We start from the raw sequence: 21,717 nt of genomic DNA, 5'->3' as shown, positions 1-21,717 counted from the left end.
GTGGATGGAATGACTATATAAAACGGTTCGTCCGTGTTCCACGCTGGCGAGAAAGTACACTTCCTCCAAACGACTCTATCATCTGCCATTGATTTCTCCCAGCCTCCTGAGGCCGGACCAGAGTAGCTCAATACAGCTCGGAGTAGCTCAACAAGGAATAGCGTGATCCTACCGAATGGAACCTAACAAACCTATGATAAACTTCTTTTCTCCTAGGTATATATCGTACCCACCTTCACCCTCGAGAGCGCTTTTCATCGTCATCGCCAATCACGACTTCCTGCACGAGACTTGAACATCTGGTGCTCACCATGAACTTCATCGCCTCTATAATACTTATCCCCAGCTTCCTCAGCGTCGCATCAGCCCAACCATGCGACGGCACACTATGCGGCTACGCAAACGGCCTCTGCTGTCCCACCGACACTCTCTGTACCGTGGATGAGTATGATAGACCGAGATGCTCTGTTCCCTCCCTCCCCTCCTGGAGTTCCATGACTGTAACGAAGTCTGTTACGACGACGCGGGTTGGCGTTTGGACAAGTGCTTCGTCTGAGACAGAGGTTGGGGGCGAGTTTACAGACGGGAGTAGGACTACTGCATTGTACACGTGCAGTCTTGTGGGAGGGGAGAGTAGTGCGGGGCTTAATGGGCTTTATTCGTGTGGGAGGAACTCTGACAGCACGTTGACTGGCATATCATCTTCCAGCAATACGGAGAGTGCTTCTTCGACATTTACTACCGACGTGGAGTCGACATCGACTAGTTCATTGTCCGATGCTTCTGTCACTGCGACTTTGACGACGAGTTCAGGTGGGAGAGTAGAGAGGTGTTGGTATAGGTTGGTTGCAGTTGGTCTTGTCGTCGCAACGGTCTTCGTATTCTAAGTGATGAAGAAAGAGAGAAGAGGAGGGGAGAGAAACAAGGAAGAAGGACGGGGCGTACAGCAACAGTATACAATATTGGTCATACATTCCGTCACCACAGCGCTACAGATTCAAGTACCCAGCTACGGGTTGAGGAGACATATCTGCAACGGCATCACTTACGGCTACTACAGTTGGCCGTGCTGCCCATCAGGCTCCATGTGCTCCACCGACGCAAGCGACCAAGCTACATCCGCCGATATACCTAGTATTGCGCCCGAAGAGTTTCCTACGCCATCACTTTCTACTACTACAGCACTAGTGCTGGCTTGTCCTCCTGCGTAAGCGCACAGGCTGATAGTCCAACTTCCAGTCGCCAGTCTTCTAGTCGAATAGCACAGCCAACGTTTCTCTTTCCCCCAGGGTCCCAAACCCATGCTACATCCTCTGTCACTGGTTTTGAATCATCAACAGCACTTCGATCTCTCTCTTTTCCTCGTGATAGATTGAGCTTTGGCGCTGGAGCAAGGACAACCCTCGGTGCAATATCCAGTGTCGGTCTCATCGCACTGGCAGTATTTCTTATGTACAATTCAGGGGCCGGAGCTATGAACGGGAGCAAAAAAGAAAGATGGCGCGGATGCCCTAGAGATTCGTAGTGCGAGTTAAGAGATACATAGCGCGTCTGGACTTGTGGCTGTAGAGAAGATTCTGCCAATGGAACTCAAGGGAAGTGGAAGAGATAGCGTGGCGGAAATTGATGGTCGAGGTGTTAGTGAGTTGGCGAGTCCGGTTGCTGAGTCGGGTGGTAAGAAGATGGAAAGATAAAAGGTAGGGGTAGGTACATCAAGTGGCATGCATATGCTTAGCTGAGGAAAATGTTACCTTTATTTGAGGGAACTCTACGGCCAACGCTTGTTTTTAATGTGAGAGAGAGAGAGAGGTGTTGGTAGGTATAAGAATACTGCATACTATATGTGCGATCGTGCTCAGCTAATCCGAAGCCTTTGGCAGGTTTCCAGGATTATCTACTACATGATTAATTGGTAGTCTGTATGGTCTTAGTGTAGCGCGCTGCCAGCACGAATCGAGCGAGAGCAAAGCGCGAAGATATAGTAGCGGTTGGCGTTAAAACAATATAGTCCCAAGAAGATGCAATTGCTACAGTCTGTGCAGATGCTAAGACTCAACGAATGTTCCTAAACAATGATGTAAGCAATGTCGTACAAAAAAGTCCGTTCCTGTTGAGGCGCATGCCGCTGCTCCACGTAAGCCCCCCTCCAACCCGCCGATACCCGAGGCGCAAAACCCAGTCATACCCGGGCTCCTGTTCTTACCCACCAGAAATTCCTGCGCCATCCGTTCGTCATACTACCCTATCAACAATCCTCTTTTCTCTCTTACAATGGAAGACGCCAATTCGGGCATTGGCCAACAAGATACGAATAACTCATCTTCCGGATCAAGCAAGAAGCGGACCCACCCTGAAGACTTCAAGCGCGCATACAAGGCTTGCATCAATTGCCGGCAACGCAAGGCAAAATGTATCCTGGGTACGGGACCGGATGGTGGTGAGCTAAAGCCGCCATGTCAAAGATGCAAGCGCGAGATGCGCGAGTGTGTCTTTCGGTCTGAGAGGAGTTGGGTTAAGAGGCGGAAACCTGGGGAGGCGGCGAGGGAGGGTGAGGACGAGGATGAGGCTGCTACCAATGGTGGTGGTGGTGGTATTCGCGATCGCCCCCAGTCCAATCCCGCGCCAGATGTGCAACCGCTACCGTCGCCAGGTCATAGATCGTCTATATCGACGCATGGGTTTACGTCGGGTACTAGTCCACATGTTAATGTTGTGAATCGTCCTGAGTTCCAATCTCCACATGGACACCTACGCAGGATCTCGTCGTCTCACGGCCAGCCAGATCTTGCGCATTCGGTCATGAGGACCGTGGTGTCGAGTGGGAGCGATGCATTGAATTTGCTGTTTGAAGCCGCGCATCATCGCGATGCCATCGACAATCAAGAACAGTCGGGATCGCAAGCATATGAAACTCCAAGGTCAGGTCCATCAGGCTACGACAATGGTGTTCCGTCATCGCCATTCCATACCTTCAGAGCACAGCCAGTGCAAATGTCGACGCCATCACCAGAGACGCTGAAGATATGGACGTCGTGTCGATTCGTGCAGATGGGCTGGTTCTCTGCCCACGAGGCGGTTACATATGTTGATTTGTTTTTCAAGAATTGCTCGCCGTTGTCACCGATACTGGGGGAGTTTTATGCGCATCACGAGAATCATTATACGCTGATTGCGCTGGACCCGTTCCTGTGTACTACTATACTTATGATTTCGTCTAGGTATAACATCCTTCCTGGTGTAGGCGGCGCGTCAAGAGGTTACTTCGTGCATGACAGGCTTTGGGAGCAATGCCAACGCTTTATCATGAAGATTATGCTCGGTCAGGTCAAGCCTTCCAAAGCGCAGAGTCGGACCATCGGGTCTATAGAAGCTCTGCTGCTGCTATCGGAGTGGCATCCTCGCGCGCTGCATTTCCCTACTGCCGCTGATGGCTGGGATTGCGAGCTCATGATTGGCGCGAACAACACCACAGAAGAAGGCGCGAAGCTGTTAGAAGGAGACGTAACATCCAATCGATGGCTCGAGGATGTTATCGAGCCCGCAAAACGCTCCGATCGCATGTCATGGATGTTGATGGGTTGCGCGCTGTCATTAGCACAAGAGCTGGGTCTGTTCGAAGACAACGCACGGATAGACAAAGATCAAGTGTCTTATCCGAAATTCACCACCGAATACCTCATCCTACGAAGAATTCGAGCTCGAAAGCTCTTGTACGTTCTTCTCGAACAACTCTCATGGAGGTTAGGTTGCACATCGATGATCCCGCAGAGCCTCAACCATGCTCTGATGGAGAAGATTCCCGTTGACTCCGCTACGGGGGCAGTAGAACAATGGCAGTCCTTTATGAGCGCTTGGGTAGAGCTCACTAAGCTTGCACGATCAATTTCCGACACCATCTACCCGAACACATCCACGACACGAAGTTTGTTACGTACCGGCCGATACATAGGATTGCTCGAGCACTTCCAACCACTACTGGTCTCGTGGAGAAAGAAGTATCTCGACCCCTGCAAGCTCAAAGTCGGTCTTCACGACATGCTCCACATCGAATATCAATACGTCCGCATCTACACAAACTCCCTCGGCATGCAAGCCGTCGTCGAACGCACGCTCGCAGAAACTGATCCAGACGTCCCTCAAGAAGACAATCTTCCTTTCAACCTCGAACCGCGAGACTATGACTTCATCCAAGAGGTCGTCGATGGAAGTTGTCAAATTCTAGAAAAAGTATGCCAATTGAGTGAGACTGGTGCGCTGCGCTACTCGCCCGTTAGGATCTTCTTGAGGATAACTACGAGTTCAATCTACTTAATCAAAGGGTTAAGCCTGGGCAGTAGGAATGCAAAATTGCAGAGTTGTTTGGATATTTTGGATGCCGCTATACGAGCTCTTCGCGCAAGTAAGTTCTTCTCAAACCCGGCCCTCTCCAACCTCTTGGTTACGTTGCTAACAGGAATGGTAAAGGTACACTCGACGACATGCACCTAGCCTCCCGCTACGCAACCCTCCTCGACCTGCACGTCGCCCGCCTCCGCGAATCCTTTGTCGTCTCGTCCCGACCACCTCGCCTCCCCTCACGCGCCACATCAACCTCCCACAACACCACGAATCCCACCTCTCACACCTCATCCGCCTCGGCAACAGAAGGCATGGCATTCCTGAACAACCACAACGCAGGCCAATCTAGTTTGTCAAGTCTAGCGGAAAATGTAACGGGGCTTATGCCTGATATGCCGGATGATGACTGGTTGGCGCTGCCTTTTGATCCGGCAATGGCACCGTTTGGTTTGGATGGGAATGGGGGGCTGCAAAATGGACTTCAGGGTTTTGATGATGGAACGTTGGATTTTATTTGGAATTTGCCTATGTAAAGTGTAAGGTGCAAGGGTGAATGACCTAAGGATTCGGCTGTGGGTGTAACGTGACACGGATATATGTGACGTTGTTCAAAAGTTGTAGATTCTTGACTGCGGTGTCTTCTCACTCCTTTATTGAGACGAAGATATGAGGGTACGATTAGATGTATTTGATGCGGTACGATGGTGTTAATATTACTCAAATCACTGGCATCGTGACTTTATCACTGTCACCTAGTCTTACATTCAAAATTTGGTATGTTCATGTACAGAAAGTCGAACCTCGCATTCCAGTCAACTCGAGACACTAGCTCATCCCCATCTCTTCCCTCAATGCATCCCTAACAATCACTCCACACATCTTCTTGTACGGATTCGTCCTGACGCTCATCTCCCTCGCCACCTCATCTCCATACCGCGCCGCAACGGCGAAATCTTTACTTGCTGATTCTTCCAATTCCGATCTCGTCAAACCATGAAGCCGCGTCTCTAACTCCACTGTCTTGAGGTAGAGGTACGCGCGGTGTGAACAAGCTGTTCGTAGGACCTTTGCGGCGTGGGCGGAGACGGGCTGTGAAGCAGACGAGGCTGATGGCGGTGGCAGGGAAAGTTGAATCGCTTGCGCAAGATCCGAGAATACTGTTTCGATATCTGGTTCTGATGTCTCGGTCGCTGTTGTGAAGATGTTCTTTCCCTCCTCCAACGCAATTTCCATCTTCATCCGCCGCACCATAGCGCGGTTTACCCACGCTCCCGCATACTCCGGGTACTGTTCTATCACCCCATTTAATTCCGCGATCGCAGCATCTATCTCGGAGATGCTTGAGGTGCTGGATATGCGGCTTATGATTTCGCTTTGTTGGCGCTCGAGCGATGTGATTTGTGGGCCGGGTATGCTGGGGTGGGCGGGTAGTGATGGGTCTATTGACGATGAAGTGTCTTTTTGTTGGGCGACAGATGAGGGGAGGGTTTCTGGGTCGAAGAGCGCGTTAAGGATGCGTGCGTCGTTTGCTGATAGGTTTGTATTGGGGAGACAGACTGCCATGGTCGTTGTTGTTCAAAGAATTTGATGCTGGAGGTGGTAATTTGTGAGGTCGAAGATTGAAGATGGAAGGTGAGTTGAACTTGATGTTAGGTTTTTGGTATTGGTTGAGAAATAATGCATGTGTAAGTCTACCTTACCATTTAGTTCGATCTTTTCAACATGTGCAGGTCACGTTCGTTCACTCGGCTTAGGCGGGTTTCCACGGCAAAGTGTAGGTATGGTGATATGGGCGGTTAGCGCAAGGCTGTTCGGGGTCTCGGTCTACGCGCCATGACCGCGAACATCGCGCCAACGATCATTCAAGCATCCGTGACTTATGGGATTATTGTAAAAATCGATGTTGTGGAGCTGCCCAGGGGCATTATGCCGACATGGCCGTGATCAGATTGCAACTGACGACGATGCAGTCGCACAGCTCTGAGTTCACTGTGACGGAACGCAGCCTCGCCAGGGAATCGCCGGTTGACCCGCGAACGCGTAACAACGCGGCGACCAACACTCTACACACGGCGTCATAACCACACGACCTCGTGCCCAAAGTGTGCGCGAATAGTCACAGGTATCATGATCTTAATCCATTGCACATCGCTTGTTGAGAGCTTACTACAGCTACGCGGCTTCGACGCATAGCATCCACGGCGGATGCAGGCGGAAAATTCATTGGCGGAAAGCGGCGGACAAGTACCCTTCCTTTCTTCTGACGGCCACTGCACGTGAGCTCGGCATAACCAACTTGATGACGCTACCAGGATTGAATATGGTAATTACAAGCAAGAGACTTCGGGTGTCGGTTCGAGAAGGGAAGTGGATGCTGAGTGGTAGAAGATAAAGAATGGCTGCGCATCGGTGCCTAGTGTTGAGTTCACAGCTTTCCACAGCACTGCTTTAGTATCTGATAAGCAAACATCCGAGTACCTTCGTTTCTACTTGTCTACTCACGTACATATCGTTGTTGAGGTATCAACTGTCTTATCATGGCCCCCGCTGCTATCTCTCCACCTTCGTCACCACGGCCATCCGCCGCTTCCCCTTCAGACGTCGCTGCATACCAAGGCTACCACCATGTACACTGGTATGTTGGAAACGCCAAACAGGCAGCTTCGTTCTACGTATCGCGTATGGGGTTCGAGCGTGTCGCATACCGTGGTCTAGAGACTGGATCAAGAACCACCGCCTCCCACGTCGTACGGAACGGCAACGTAACTTTCATCCTCACGTCACCTTTGAGGTGTCTAGAGCAGGGCTCGAGATTCAGCAAAGAGGATGAGCAGCTGCTACGGGAAATTCATGAGCATCAAGAGCGTCACGGTGATGCCGTCAAAGGTAAGCGATAGCACTCCCTGCAACCATAGCGACCATTACTGACTAGATCCCAAGATGTCGCTTTTGAAGTCGACAACGTAGATGCCATATACTCTGCCGCCGTCTCGTCAGGCGCAGTCACCATCTCCGCACCACACGACATCTCCGACACCTATGGCTCAGTGCGCCTCGCCACCATCCGCACATACGGCGACACAACCCACACCCTCATCCAGAAGAACAACTATGGCGGCATCTTCCTACCCGGCTACCGGCCCGAATCCACATCTGCGGACCCACTCCAAAAGTTCCTTCCCCAAGTCAAACTCGAAGCAATCGACCACTGCGTCGGCAACCAAGACTGGGACGAGATGGAAAACGCATGCGAATACTACGAAAAGGTGCTTGGTTTCCACCGCTTCTGGAGTGTCGACGACAAGGACATTTGTACCGAGTACTCGGCGCTCAAGAGTATCGTCATGAGTTCGCCGAATGATGTGGTCAAGATGCCAATCAACGAGCCGGCCAAGGGCAAGAAGCAAAGCCAAATCGAAGAATACGTCGATTTCTATGGAGGTCCCGGTGTCCAGCATATTGCGTTACGAACTGACAACATCGTCCGCGATATTACCAACCTGAAAGCTCGTGGCGTGGAATTCATCAAAGTGCCCGAGACATACTACGACTCTATGAAGCTGCGGCTCAAGAAATCTGGACTCAAGCTCAACGAGGACTTTGAGGTACTCAAGAGTTTGGACATTCTTATTGACTTTGATGAGGGAGGTTATCTGCTGCAGCTCTTCACAAAGCATTTGATGGACCGACCGACGGTATTTATTGAGATTATCCAGAGGAACAACTTTGATGGATTTGGCGCGGGGAACTTCAAGAGTTTGTTTGAGGCGATTGAAAGGGAACAGGATGCTCGGGGAAACTTGGTTTGAGCGGTTGCGATGTTGAATTGTGGCATTTCTTGGCGTTCATCCTGCTCCCTAGCGGTTCAATCTTTGGTCTTCTCTTAACACATTTAGCACAGCTTTCTTGAATACATATTCTGTATATCGCAAAGTTCACTCACCCCTCGTGCAAACTCAAACTGACTAATTCGCGTCATCTTGTCTCACCCTGCAATGTGACCCCGAAACGCGTTTCACCCCCCTGTCTCAAGCGTCGTCAACACAAGCACCCATCGAAACGCACATCCTCTCATATCACATCTAGCCAAGCATAAGTGACTCGAGGAAACTCACCCGAAAGGACGCTTACCCAAGCCTGTTCACACCTAACCGCGACGTCTTAACACAGCCAAGCCACAACCGCATTGTGGGCGAGCGACAACATTTACAATCCCGTGACATAAGATCTTCCGGCCGCGTTGGCATCCGGTCGCGAGTCACTTATCGCAGTGTCGGCAAGTCCATTTCCATCGGTAACTATACATCCACAGTAGCCGGTAAGATTGCATATAAAGCGATAGCCCGCAATGACGGTAGGGCACAACAAGAGTAGCGCCGACTTTTGCTTTTGGAAGCTAGAGGCGAACCTCTGCTGGATTACTGGATTTCGAAAGGAATCTCTGCCTCTACAGCCCGTTGCGGGCCACATACAGCCTTTCGAACCCACCGGGCTATGGGTCGTGAGATTTAGACTTTCTGATGGAGTCAGGCATGGGATAGTTGCGATGAGCACATGAGGATGCCATTATGAAAGCATACTTGTGATTGTGCTAGGAGCCAAATCATGATAGATCACATGCTCGCAAGTCACCGAACAGCTTGGCGCCTAAGTTAAAATCGTGGCTTCGTGATGTCTACAGTCTAGCAATACATGAATGTTTAGACACAGGTATATAGTGAGGTTTGAGACATGATGATGATAGGCAACGAATGAACATGACATTATGCACTAAAAGAAGAGATGACCACGTAAAGAATGAATGGCTGCCCCATTTTAAGAAGATTGTTGTTTCAGTTTAACATGTGCCGTCATATAACATGATAAGGCCTAGTTGTGTTTCCCATACTCGTACAGTTGATCATTCTACCAGGGTTGTCGTGGCAGACCTTGTCTAGACATGAAGGAAAAAGCGTCGCGCATCGTGTAGTGGAATTCGACGACGCTGGAGATCGCTGTGGTAGAACCCAGAATATTGCGCGCTTAGGCGAAGGCTCCGACAATGGACATACCAGCTGCGCCCATGAGGACGTAGATGAATGCAGTGGTCTTGGTCTTGCCAGTCATTGTGTGCGAAGCCTCTTCGGAAAGGAAGTCCTCGGCTAACAGATCGACGAGCGCAGCGTAGATTAGAAGACCAGAGGAAATCGCGTTGAACACTCCGACGATGATGAGTCCAAATGCCGAGTTCGGGTCGTAAGATCCACGAGTGAAGAGTCCGATAGCCTGGCCAATGGGCGCGGTGGTACCGAAAGCGACAACGAGTGCCCAGGGCTTCCAGCTGTTCTTGGGGTAAGGAACATCCGCGATACGCGTGCCGAGACCGAGACCCTCGAACATTTGATGAAAGACGATGGCGATAAGAAGGATGATGAAGCCCTCTGCTGTGATGGAGATGGTCATACCGACGAAGACGGAGTGGAACAGGATACCACCCTCGATGAGCGTAATCTGCATGGACTGCTTCTTGAGGACGAGGGGGTCAACGGCCTGCTCGACATCATCGTCGAAGTATGAATTTTCCTGCGGCGCTTGGGGGGCCTGCTGCTGTTGGTAGTTGGGAAGAGCAGGCATGGCGCGGTTGATCGTGGCAAGCATCTCATCGCGCTGGCGTACGTATTGTTCGTAGAAGACGATAAACCATGGTGGCATCTCGGACTTGGCCTCAAGCTCGTCGCTTTCGCTCTTGGGGAATGGGAAGTTGTCGACGGGGTATGTTGACTCCTGGACCCATCCTCGCTTCTCGTCTCGCATAGCCAGCATCGTCTTTTGCGAATCGTAACTTTCCACGCGCCGAATGGGGTTGTTGAATTGAGCCTGAATGCCAGTGGTGGAGTGTTGTGCGCCGTTGAACGCCTCACCCGTCGCACCACCATGGCTGTGACCACCGGTCTTTGCATGAAGCCACATCTCGATCACGAATAGAATGAAGAGCGAACCCATCATAATGACACCTGGTAGAGCAGGGTACTTCTCAGTGAAGAGATCTGGTAAACATGGGTCGTTGAGCGAAGCAAAGGCGGTCGGCAGCAGATGGACAAAAGCAGTAGCAATCAAGACACCAGTACCAAAGTGCTTGCAGAAAAAGAAGACCTTCGGTGGGATCTTCATCCACTTGACCTTCTTCGCCACCACAGGGAAACCAGCACCGAAGATGGAAGCAGTGAACACAATGACTAAGACAATGTTAGTGGTGTACCGCTATCCCTTTGATTGTACTTACAAACTGCAGCAACGTGCAGAGGAAAGTCGTAAGCGGCAGCATCTGCCTCACTACCACACTGCGGTTTCTCCATATCGGCCATCGTGAATATTAAATAGGGTGTATGTTTAGTTCAAGGGATATGCGGAGTGATCCCAGACTTGCCAGCAGTCCCGTCGCCGGCGACGATGAACAAGAAGAAAGAGACGAAGAAGTGAAAAGAGGAAAGAAAGAAACTCAACACACTCTCTCAAAGAGTAACAGCAACGCGAAATGCACAGCACTGATGTTGGAGGTATAGGGCAACAGGCTCGGCATTGCAGACTATGTATTGCTTTGAGGGCCGGTAGGATAAGAGACACTAACCGCATCATGCTGATCAGCACGTCTTCAGAACACCTGAAGTCGATAGTGGGACCTCCATACAGTGGCCTGTGCCTCAGATGCCGCCACCACTGATAGGTGCTTCACGCAGCAAACGCGGAGGTTCAGACGGTGCCAGGACCAGCCAGCCTTGCGCCGAAGACAAAAGAAGCATTGCTGTGAGGCAACAAGGCTGGAATTGGAATTGCTGTTCGCCGAGACTACGAAGCTCATTGGAGACGGCTGTCATGCGCGTAGATGCTTGGCAGGCACGGTGGATCTGCGAGAGGATGGGGATGTGATGCGGCTGAAGTCTCGTTTCCGTCAAGTGGGACAGCGAGTGGGCAACGGGTGGGACAGCTGACGAAGTGTGGAGGTGCGAAGCATTAGGGGTGAGGCTTGACTGCAACCATCTGGTGCAGATGAGGTTCGAAGTGGCTCAGCATACTAATTTAGTTGGCCAATGGAACGTTTCGCGATTGCGTTGACGTGTATGGGCCAAGCTCGGCTTAGTTTCGTGTCGTAGAGGAGAAGCTTGGCATCGTCCGACGTTGTGAGTCTTGAAACCTGGAGAGACGTAAAAGAAAGCTTCGTGGGGATATAGATGGCATTCGCTATGGACCCACACATGCAGCCGACGCAATCCTTCCGTGACGATCACTGCGTTGGGCGCTATTCCTGTTAAATGTGTGACGATTTTAGCCGTAGAGTGTAAGGGAAAGAATAGTCGGCCCTGGAGAACTTGCGATGTGGCCGAGTCATCGGTCCGCCACATCAACAGCTTCATCAAACCCACATCTTCAACCAAAATATATGCGGGGAAATCGTTCTTCTCTAGACAAGCTTTTTGCGCGTCTTAGCACCAGAAAGGTTCCGGTCAGTTTAGATCGCGCGCTAGTACATCCACAACGCTCACGCATACATATCTACCACGCCTCCGCGCATGCAGAGAGCCAAGCCATTTAAGGTATCAAGATCAGGCCAAGCTCGTCGAGCCCTTCCCAATTAGTTATTATGACTAACCCAAGATATAGTAGCGAGGCGTTAAGAAGGCTTAGCGAGTTTCATGCTCCGTGCCCAGCATTCCTACACCTGCACCAACGTGCAGCATTCACACAATCTGGCACCGCACAAATGATCTGGCCATTTCACTATGACTTCAGGGTTCGAAGAAAGGAACTCGTGCGGCGGAGAGCGGGAAAAACGCCGCGGGTGGCGTTCGCAGAGGTGCTTTATTACATTGCTTGCCCAGCGCTGAGGCATATATCACCCACTTCGTAACTCCCCTCACACCAGAAGATCCTAGAGACCGCCCATACACACACATACGCGTCTCTCAGCTCATTATCCGGACACCATGTCTTCCGAACCTCACAGTATGTCTCAGGCAACCCAAAGCCGTGGTTCTCTTGTCTGACAATCCGATTAGCTTCACCTAATGGCCCATCACTAGGCCAAGCTGCTGAGCAAACAAGCGCTCGAGAGATCGTCGGCCCTACAGCATCGTCAAACCAGGCCAATATCGGCGCCGAGCATAGGACAGATGTCATTGAACGGCTGTCATCTGTAGACAATGCATCGTCTCGGGAGGCCAAGGACGATGTCACTATCGTCGTCAACAGCGACCCACTCGATCTTGGTAAACATCGCCGAGACGATGTTACCCAGAAACAGATGAAGGCAGACCATCCACTCGCCAAGCCCAGACGCATGAAGAAGTTCTACACAAGACAAAATGCCTTGATCGACCAGTTCCTCCAAAGCGGTGATGAAGAGCGGTTAGCTGCTCTCGATCAGCTCGAGAATGGACCCAAAGTCCGCTTCGCAGTGAACGCTTCGTTCGTGGTCAACTTCTGTTTGTTCGTCATTCAGATGTATGCCGCAATCTCCACAGGTTCGCTGTCGCTGTTTGCGACAGCTGCGGACGCTTTCATGGACTTGGTCTCTTCGGTGGTGATGCTCATCACATCTCGCATGGCAGCACGGCCAAGCGTGTACAAGTACCCCGTTGGACGAACTCGCATCGAGACGATTGGTATCATCATGTTCTGCTGCTTGATGACCACAGTCGCCATCCAACTTATCGTGAGTGCTCCATCTTGTGTGACTAGCTCAGCTACTAACTTGTAATAAGATCGAATCTGGGCGTGCCTTGGCTGGTGGTGCGACAGAATCCGAGGAACTTCACATCATCCCCATCGCGTTCGTCGCAACAGCCATCTTCTGCAAAGGGTCTTTGTGCATCTACTGCTACATCTACCGACGCTACCCTGCTGTTCATGTCTTCTTCATCGACCATCGTAATGATATTGTCGTCAACGCCTTCGGTCTTGCCATGTCTATCGTCGGTAGCAGGGTCGTCTGGTATGTCGACCCTATCGGTGCTATCCTGATCGGTCTCTTGATTCTTGTCTCTTGGGCTGCCAATGCGTTCGACCATGTCTGGCTACTGGTGGGCAAATCAGCACCAAAAGACTACATCAGCAAGTTGATCTACCTTGTCGTCACACACGACGACAGGATCCAGAAGGTCGACACTTGCCGCGCATACCATGCTGGACAAAACTACTACGTGGAGGTGGACATTGTCATGGACGAGGGTCTGCCGCTAAAGGTCACCCACGACGTCTCGCAGACTCTGCAGAGGAAGCTCGAGGGTCTTGCCGATGTTGAGCGAGCCTACGTACACGTCGATTACGAAAGTGAGCACGATATCTTCGAGGAACACAAGCCTCTCTATGAAGTCACGCAGTCGAAGACGATTAAAGAGCGCATCAAAGCAATGCGCTTCTTGTTCAAGAAGCAAGAGAAGGGTGCTTGAGCGTCGACTGATGCTTGTTTTGTAGATACGGTGCTACGACCACCAAAAGTTTACGTTTTCCTTTTAAATCATTTATACCCCGTGCAGCAATATACAAAGCTGTAGATCCTACTATTAATGCGAATATCAATGCAATCAAGATGCGTTATTCAACACTCGATCCAGAACCTCTCCATCGTGTATACGTTTGAGATTCGTGTGTCTCATCATTTGTTGTCTTTGTCTTTGCTTCTTCATTGGGCTGCCACAGTACTAGGCTCAAAGCAAAACCAACACTGCCTTTGTCTTGCAACATTGTGACTTCTGATAATTTCTTCACCTCTAAAACAACTCTTTCTCCTCAACCGCCTAACGGCACTGAATGTCCTCGTTTTGACTTAGCAACCTATATGTTCTCTCCACCTAGAACATGTCTCGAGGACCCTTAACCCCTCTCTCCGAAGTGGCCCTCGACAAACCTTTCACGGTGGCTGATCCATCATCACCGCCACTGAAATTAAGCCGCGCTGAGCGCTCTAACCACTCCGAAACACAACCTCCTACTTCCAAAGAGAAGATCTGGAATCATTTGACCGTACGCGAAAAATCAGCTTGGTTCGATAAAAAGACAAACGGAATGATGATACTAGCAGTTTTGGCACCGGATGGGAGGGTTGTGAAAGTGCCTATGAATGAGTTGGAGGACTCTTGGTAGGCTAAGTAGTATGTGAGACGGTTCTCACGAAAGGTGGGTATATTGACGATTGCTCGTTTGGCAAATGCAATACGATGATGTTGTGTTGTGTGATAGTTTTCAGCCGTTTCGCTAGCAGACTGTGAGATAGGGGTATACTGCTCAACGTTGTGGTTTGAAATTGTCAGAATGTGTGATTAACGTGGAGATTTGTATTGAAGAGTTTTGAGGAAGATGAGCGGGTAGAACGTGAAGACTTTAGAGTTAGTTGAGTAGTGTCATTTTAATGCGTAGCTCTTGAATGGAAGTTGAAGTACGATGATGAGCGCAAATCAGGAGGCTTTGCTCCAATCATCGAAGTTCTGTAAACTCGTTCTTGGTAATGCGTATATAGTTACATGCTTTCTCGAAGCTAAATCGCCGTCTTCGCCTTGACATTGGCAATTAATGAGGACATATTTATGCTTTTATCCTTCAAACAGCAGTGTTAGTGATCATTTTCGCTTTTCCTCTGCTGAGTCTCTAAACGTGCTGTTTTCCACCACTCTCACCAAACCGGAGACACATCTTGTAGGGTGAGGCCACAGTGCCAGGCCTTTTGCGCCTACATCAGCGCCTGTATTGAGAGGGACAACCCTGTATGGTCTTCCAGTCGTAGGTGCATCCCATCCTCTCCGCTTTTTGATGAAGGGGATTGCCCTCAAGCCTTGAGCTTCTGCAGCATGGACGGAGGTAGACAACCTCTTTGTCATAATTTACATAGACCCCAGAAGCGCCAACGCCCAGTGAATATTATGCGCTTCCGTCAACTCTGGCGGTTTCGTAGCGGGCTTCGCGGTTGACAAAGACCAAACCGAGGTAGCCGCGAGTTGACTGAACGTTGAAGTCATCTTTTCCTCTGTGTGCATGAATGTGGATGGTGTTGCTGCCATAGATGATATCATATCTAGCCGGCGGTAATTGATCTATTTGATCGTGTAGTACGAAAGCCCATATTCTGGCGCAGAACTCATTAGGTAGGCGGGTGAAAGGACGGATAGTCAATTTCTTGGTTGCTTTGGCCTAGATTGTTCTTTTGGCCTTGGTGGCACTCTTGACTTTGGGAGCTCTCTTGGCCTCGTCAGATACTTTCGAATCTTTCGGGACAGGAGTGATTGCACCCGGGCAGTGCGGCGCGATACGGTCTTCTAATTACTTTGCACATCGCACCAGGTATCCACCGAGATCCTCGGATGCGTTCGGCATGGTGTTGGCAAACGACCGTTAGGGGGAAGGCGCGCGGAAACGGTCGAGTAAGTTCGCTTGCGAATTAGATTTGTTTGCTCTAATTTTGGCGAAGGTGTAGACAATAAACTTGCGAGAGTATAGAGAACGCAAAACCGTCCGTGTAGCGAGAGTACTCACTGAAGGTGAAGGCAGGTCAACGTGATGCCAAGCCGCACGTCATGATGACCCTATAACGCACTAGGTAAGTGTCCGCTTACTTCCATACCCTCTTCGTTGCCGATCTCTTAAAGGACTGCCGAAACATATCCGAAAGGTACACGCGGTGACTCACGTTAGCAGTCTGATAGGGCAGACGATGATGTATGCTTCCGCCAAGTACTGAAGCCAAGGTTGGTCAGATGGACTGCGACATCGCTATCCGGCCAGTACCTTTAGTGTACGCACACTGGGCTATTAGTACTTGTTGTGAGCTCACTGAAAACGTTAGTCAATCCAAAGGTAGAGACCGCAAGACTTACGGAGCGCGCGGCTTTCCATCACTCCGCGACAGGGCCAACGGAGCAATCGCTTTTGACAACTCCAGCTCGAGTGACCTGATCGTGACGGCACAGCCTCCTCAGCCAGGAAAGCTGGGCTAGATTTCCACCTCGTTTGGAAGACTTTCAACCCAAATGGGAACCACCCACGACTACGCGGGTGGGCTCGAAAACTGAGTCGTCGGATAACTCGGCGAAGAACCGTTGGCGCGATCACACTCCTTCTGGCACAATGTCGGCGCAGCGAAGTAACGAGTATCAGGCATAAATATACACCCATTCAGCACCATACTTGCCAAACTTGGCAACGTATACTGTACTCTACCCTCTTCCGGTCTTGCATTTGGATTCAACTGAACGAGCAACTCCGCCTCTCTAGCCCCCCTCAACACATCCTCGACCCTACCCCCCATCTTAACCCTCCTCATCAACTCCCAGCTTTCACTATCTGAACAAGTCCTGATCAAGTTGAGGAATTCGGCGTAGACTTCGTTCTCGGCTTGTAGAAGTTTGAATTTGCGTTTTAGGGCCTGGTTTTGCGTTTCTGTTGATTGCGTGGCGTAGTGGCAGGTTGTTGAGCGCCTGTTGCATTCAGAACATATGGGTCTTTCGCCGTTGCATTTTATTTTCCGGGCACGGCATTTGTCGCAAGCAGAGGGGATGCGGTCACGGGGTTGGGGAGCGAGTGGGTCGTTGCGTTGACGAGTAGCGGAGGGGAGGAGTGGTCGTAGGGGACGCATGGCCATAACTTTTCTTCAGAACAAAAAAGAGTTGGGTATTCAAGGTTGTTGGTTATACAAAAAATCGGGAAAAGACGGAGAATGTGGGTATGGACATTTATTGGCTTCAGGTGCGCATCAATCTTTTAACATGGGATTCTGAAATATCGATGTTGGAAAGACCGGCTCTGGAGAATGTCGATTTTCATTGGATGGCGGCAAGTTGTGCCCCGCCAATCAGAGACCAGCAGCCGGTTCGAGACCCGACTTCGTCTTTTGCTTCGCGCATTCTCTTCGGGGCTGTGCTTTATTGGAAGAAACGACCCGAACAATTGTCATTGCGCGTCATAAATCTTTGTCATGGTTATTGTACCTTGGCAGCATCCTCCGCATAGCAATCTCGCTACCAATCTAGCATTGCTTGTACATGATGGCTTTCTTTCGCAGTATGCTCAATGCCCGTAATGGGAGACGGCACGGGATGAGAATTCCTGCCGACGAATGGGAAACCCACACGATCAACAGACTCCGATGGCGTAACAGATGCCAGATGGTCGTTCCACATGTTGCTATACTAACGGTTCACCTGCAGTTTCTTAAGCATGGCATTGACCCGAATTAGCCGCATCGAGGTTTTTGTGGCTGAATCTACATCGGCAGAATCTACATTTGTCCCCACTGTCCAAGGGGTCTCGTGCCGTCTCCGCGAGATCCCGATCGTGTTTTGTTGATAATATGAACATGGCTCTGGCGGACTACCTACTCCGGGCATTCCAGATTCCCATGTTAGGATGGAATGTGCGTTGGTGGATTACTGGCGTCTGTCGGACATGAATTTGACGGAGGTATGCTACAGATAAGGAAGTGGTTGCGCTAAAATGCCATCCTCATACACCCGCCCATAGTTGACAAGCGTACGGCGGATGGAGTGTGCGACAGACATTAGGATGGTCTGGAACACAGGCACACATGCTTCGAGGAGAGGTGAATAAGCTTATGAATGGACGTTCCGCGCCTGCCATTGGCTGGGATCTTTTCCCGGAGACCCTGATCTACGAGACACCAACAACACCATCATTGTTTATAGTGCCGCGGGCTTCTCTTTACATGACATGTTCGTCAACTCCGAGCCCCAGCCTACACATTGACAACGCCGCGCTACATCGTTACTAGCACCAAGGCGAACCCACAAAGCAGCCGGAGATGAAGCGGAAAGGATTTACTCGCTGCGTCGTATGTGACTTGTGGCTTATACATAGACCGAACGCAAGATTATTCGGCCCGTGTACTCTCATCGGTGAAGAACGCCGTCCAGTTGGATGTTGTTCCTACCCTCTCGTTTCATTAGAGATTGCACTTAGATACGACCTGGACAAAACACACTACGACGAGATACCAGTAGATCAGTTGGATAGAAGTGATCATAGTCCACGGGCTCAATGCTCTCCTCGTCTCAATCCCCACATCATATCCACACCATCCACGCTATCAAGACTGGTAAACAAACATAGTCTATCGTATCGACGAAGTTCGGCTTTCGTACCCGTGCTGTTGTGACACCGGATGTTGTACCCTCAGATGAGACCCAGTCATGAGCGAAATCCAACAAACAACTCCAATCCGGCCTCTTTCGTAACCGCCGTCTGATGTCGAAACATCCCTAAAGTCTCTATTTGTAACAATAGAAACTTCTCATATCTCCCCAAAGTCACCCTCCCTGGAGTCTCCCCCATCACAAACCCCAACCGCCATACTCACTCACTCCATCTCAAAACTCAACTCTGTCTCCTCCCCCCACTGCCTGGCAAATCCCTCCAATACCTTGTGTCTCTTCCCCGCCATCTCCTTCCCAGCCTCAGTCTTCATCATTCCCGCCAATTTATATAATTTCTCCTCAAAATGCCTTACCGCCCTATCCATAGGCTGTTCCGGCATCTTCGCTGCCCCAAACGAGAAACATCGCGCGATTCCCACCGCCCCGATAGCATCAAGCCGATCTGCATCCTGCACAATGGCTAACTCGGGATGCTTTTCCAGCACCTCAGCAACGGCATCGGGACTCCGGATCTCGTGTGTATAAGACACGTGTTTAACAATTGTCTGGACTATCTGCGCGAGTTCCGGGGTCGCGCCATGGGACAGTAGGGTGTCAGAAATCTGATTCTCAATGTCTTCGCCTGGTTTTGCGTACTTGTGGTCGCCTACGTCGTGGAGGAGGGCAGAGAGGAAGAGGGCTGTTGTGTCATGCTTGACTGAAGGGTTTCCATGGCGTTCAATTTGTAGGATTCGATTCGTGTTGGAGACGACGCGGAGAATGTGTTGGTAGTCATGTGAGTTGTCATACTTGGACATGTATTCGTGAACGAAGGCGTTGATGGAGGCGAAGAGGGGTTTGTCGGTGTCTTTGATGGGGACCTGGGGGATGGGGAGGTGAGTTAGGGTTTGGAAGACCATGGTTGGAAGTTGGAGAGGTTTTCTAGATGGGTACTGAGAACGAGGTGTAAGTAGCGACGTGCCACTGCTGATAATGTCTCCTGTCAGAAGTCCTGTAAGGTTTTATTTACACACGTAGACGGGAAGATGGCTGTCGAAAGAAGAAGGCAATACAGAAGAAGATTTGGAGATAAAATTGGCTTTGTAATACGACGGATGGCAATGTACTCCAGAAGAGGCCGTAGGTGGACTTGTAACGCGTTTTTCTGCCTACGCGGAGTCACATGTTTAGCGACCTTCCTCCTTGAGACCAGACGGCGCCCTTGACCACGCCCTTTTAACTATGAGAAGTTGCGAGTGCGTCCCTAGTTCAAGGAACGATGCAAAAACATTCAGGAAACTACAGATGCTGACCGGAAAGAGATAAAACAAGAGTTTAGTGGTGAAGGAGTGCTCAGGTGGAGAGGAACATCCGGGGTAGCTGAGCCGCATCTGCCTCGGTACTCAGTAGCGCACGCGATAATGGATCCATGACTTCACCCTCGCCCATCACTCCTATCTACACGTGCGTACCTCCGCACCACCACATCGACGCCGCGCAATCGCTCCATCTCGGCGCATCTTGCTGAGGCGACTGCAAGGCATGTACAAGCAAGCGACGCAGAAGACGGGCGAGGTGCTGTCCATGCCGTCGCAGTGGCTGGGCATGTATTCCGACTTCATCACCAAGAACAGCAGCGCCGTGACGCAGATTGAATCAGCGCTGCGGTCACTCACATACATTATACCCGGTATGTGATTTCAACACGTATATGCAGACGCCTGACTAATCGCAAATAGGCCGCTTCCGAGAGTCTGAGATCGCATCTGAATCCCGTACGTCGCGCTCGGCTATCGCGCATCCATCGCGACTAACAAACAAACAGTACACAGCGGCGTCCAAGTACTCTCCCTATACCATGATTCTCTCCTCTCCAAAGCCATGGCACAGATGCCCGGAACGCGACGGCAGCCTCTCACCCCGCATCATCGATATACAAAGTTCTGGACACAGAACTCGCCGACGTACAAGCGGATCGCGCTAGTACTTCAGATGATACAGTACACAGAACTGCTATGGGAGATGGCAGCGAAGAGGAAGGGTGAGAAAGTGCGATGGCGCGTGGTCGTGTTGTTGGAGGTTGTCAAAGCAGTATGCAGGTTGTTGCTGCTTCGATTGACCAACTCGCGACCACTGTTGTCGCCGCCGCTCCCACAACGAGAGATCGATCCAAGTTCGTTGGAGGAGTCATCGGCATCGGCCGATGGCATGGATACACCACCGAGTGAGCGTTCGGTCGAGGCAGAGAACTGGGCAATGCCTAGGACCGGCTTATCCATGCCGAGCCTACCGGACTCGTCGGATATCTCGAGCTACCTCCTTTCCAAGGTACTGACCGCAGACGACATCAAGCCCCCGAAGGCACTGCTCCACCGAGTGAGCGGAAAAGGCGAGCTAGCTGAAGCATTGTACATTCTCCGACCGGTTGTCTACGCCCTGGCTATGCAACACTTCAGCGGCGACAGGAAGAGCTGGAGACCATGGCTGATTGGTGTTAGCATGGAGTACGGTGCAAGACAACTGGCAAAGAAGGACTTCCAAGAGCGATTAGCTGGAGGTCTGAGAGGCTTGACTGGACTGGAGAAGGAAGAGTTGCGCAAGCGGGGCTGGTCCCTGGGATGGTGGGCAATGCGCGGTGCTTTCTACGAGAACGTTACCAAGTAAGTCTGGTGGTTTTAATATGCTTTGATCAATGGCTAACAACAGACAGGGCCTGGATCCACAGCATCACCGGAAAATTGAAGGGCAAGCCTCTTCTCGACATGGTTGGTGGTGTCATTGAGGACTATGAGTTCCTGTGGGACCAGTACTACTTCCCAACCGCCACGCTATGATTCTTCACTATCATGCACTTGCCGGACTAATGCGATAATGTTTGCCCTCATTACGGGATGATCTAGGATCAGTGGACTGGTCTGGGAGTGGTTCTATGCCTTATTCTTGAGTTTTCGTGTACATTATCCCTTGTTTAGATACCAGATATTCGCTTTCCTCATAGCTGCGAGTTTTGAATAGACGTGTATTCTTTGTCGTATTTGAATGTGCTCAACAATGGAGATTCCATCCATGTCGCTCACTGACGCACAGCTGGACGACTAGCGCGCGAGCTCTGACCCACTCTCACCATCTCCAGTTCCGAAAGCTTCGATTGACACCGCAGAGCCGCATCAACAACAACCACCGCCGCCCCTCTCCAACAAACTCCACCAACATCGCCGCCAGCCTCGCAACAACACTCCCGGCGATACTGAGTCCACATCACCAA

The 21,717-nt window shown here is 50.8% G+C and overlaps 7 protein-coding genes across 7 annotated transcripts; 4 read left to right on the top strand and 3 right to left on the bottom strand.

Moving 5' to 3' along the window:
- Positions 1-2,271: 2,271 nt before the first annotated feature.
- Positions 2,272-4,871, top strand: ALTATR162_LOCUS2813 (uncharacterized protein; the record flags this gene model as incomplete). Its single annotated transcript, XM_043310419.1, has 2 exons — positions 2,272-4,399; positions 4,465-4,871. 2 exons carry the CDS (start codon positions 2,272-2,274, stop codon positions 4,869-4,871), a joined length of 2,535 nt encoding a protein of 844 aa, XP_043166354.1.
- Positions 4,872-5,163: 292 nt separating this feature from the next.
- Positions 5,164-5,901, bottom strand: ALTATR162_LOCUS2812 (uncharacterized protein; the record flags this gene model as incomplete). Its single annotated transcript, XM_043310418.1, has 1 exon — positions 5,164-5,901. The coding sequence occupies one exon, from the start codon at positions 5,899-5,901 to the stop codon at positions 5,164-5,166; it is 738 nt and encodes a 245-aa protein (XP_043166353.1).
- A 974-nt stretch (positions 5,902-6,875) lies between these two features.
- Positions 6,876-8,147, top strand: ALTATR162_LOCUS2811 (uncharacterized protein; the record flags this gene model as incomplete). The annotated part of the gene is made up of 2 exons (XM_043310417.1): positions 6,876-7,224; positions 7,279-8,147. 2 exons carry the CDS (start codon positions 6,876-6,878, stop codon positions 8,145-8,147), a joined length of 1,218 nt encoding a protein of 405 aa, XP_043166352.1.
- A 1,213-nt stretch (positions 8,148-9,360) lies between these two features.
- On the bottom strand, positions 9,361-10,682 carry ALTATR162_LOCUS2810 (uncharacterized protein; the record flags this gene model as incomplete). Its single annotated transcript, XM_043310416.1, has 2 exons — positions 9,361-10,553; positions 10,601-10,682. 2 exons carry the CDS (start codon positions 10,680-10,682, stop codon positions 9,361-9,363), a joined length of 1,275 nt encoding a protein of 424 aa, XP_043166351.1.
- Positions 10,683-12,299: 1,617 nt separating this feature from the next.
- Positions 12,300-13,763, top strand: ALTATR162_LOCUS2809 (uncharacterized protein; the record flags this gene model as incomplete). Its single annotated transcript, XM_043310415.1, has 3 exons — positions 12,300-12,318; positions 12,372-13,027; positions 13,077-13,763. The coding sequence occupies 3 exons, from the start codon at positions 12,300-12,302 to the stop codon at positions 13,761-13,763; spliced, it is 1,362 nt and encodes a 453-aa protein (XP_043166350.1).
- Positions 13,764-18,676: 4,913 nt separating this feature from the next.
- Positions 18,677-19,372, bottom strand: ALTATR162_LOCUS2808 (uncharacterized protein; the record flags this gene model as incomplete). The annotated part of the gene is made up of 1 exon (XM_043310414.1): positions 18,677-19,372. The coding sequence occupies one exon, from the start codon at positions 19,370-19,372 to the stop codon at positions 18,677-18,679; it is 696 nt and encodes a 231-aa protein (XP_043166349.1).
- A 622-nt stretch (positions 19,373-19,994) lies between these two features.
- Positions 19,995-21,286, top strand: ALTATR162_LOCUS2807 (uncharacterized protein; the record flags this gene model as incomplete). Its single annotated transcript, XM_043310413.1, has 4 exons — positions 19,995-20,142; positions 20,192-20,227; positions 20,278-21,112; positions 21,163-21,286. The coding sequence occupies 4 exons, from the start codon at positions 19,995-19,997 to the stop codon at positions 21,284-21,286; spliced, it is 1,143 nt and encodes a 380-aa protein (XP_043166348.1).
- Positions 21,287-21,717: the final 431 nt, after the last annotated feature.

Source organism: Alternaria atra, assembly GCF_907166805.1.
Source record: "Alternaria atra isolate CS162 genome assembly, contig: 22, whole genome shotgun sequence".
NCBI lineage: Eukaryota > Fungi > Ascomycota > Dothideomycetes > Pleosporales > Pleosporaceae > Alternaria > Alternaria atra.
Note: the sequence above shows the minus strand (reverse complement) of the source record. Positions and strands in the feature narration are given on the sequence as shown.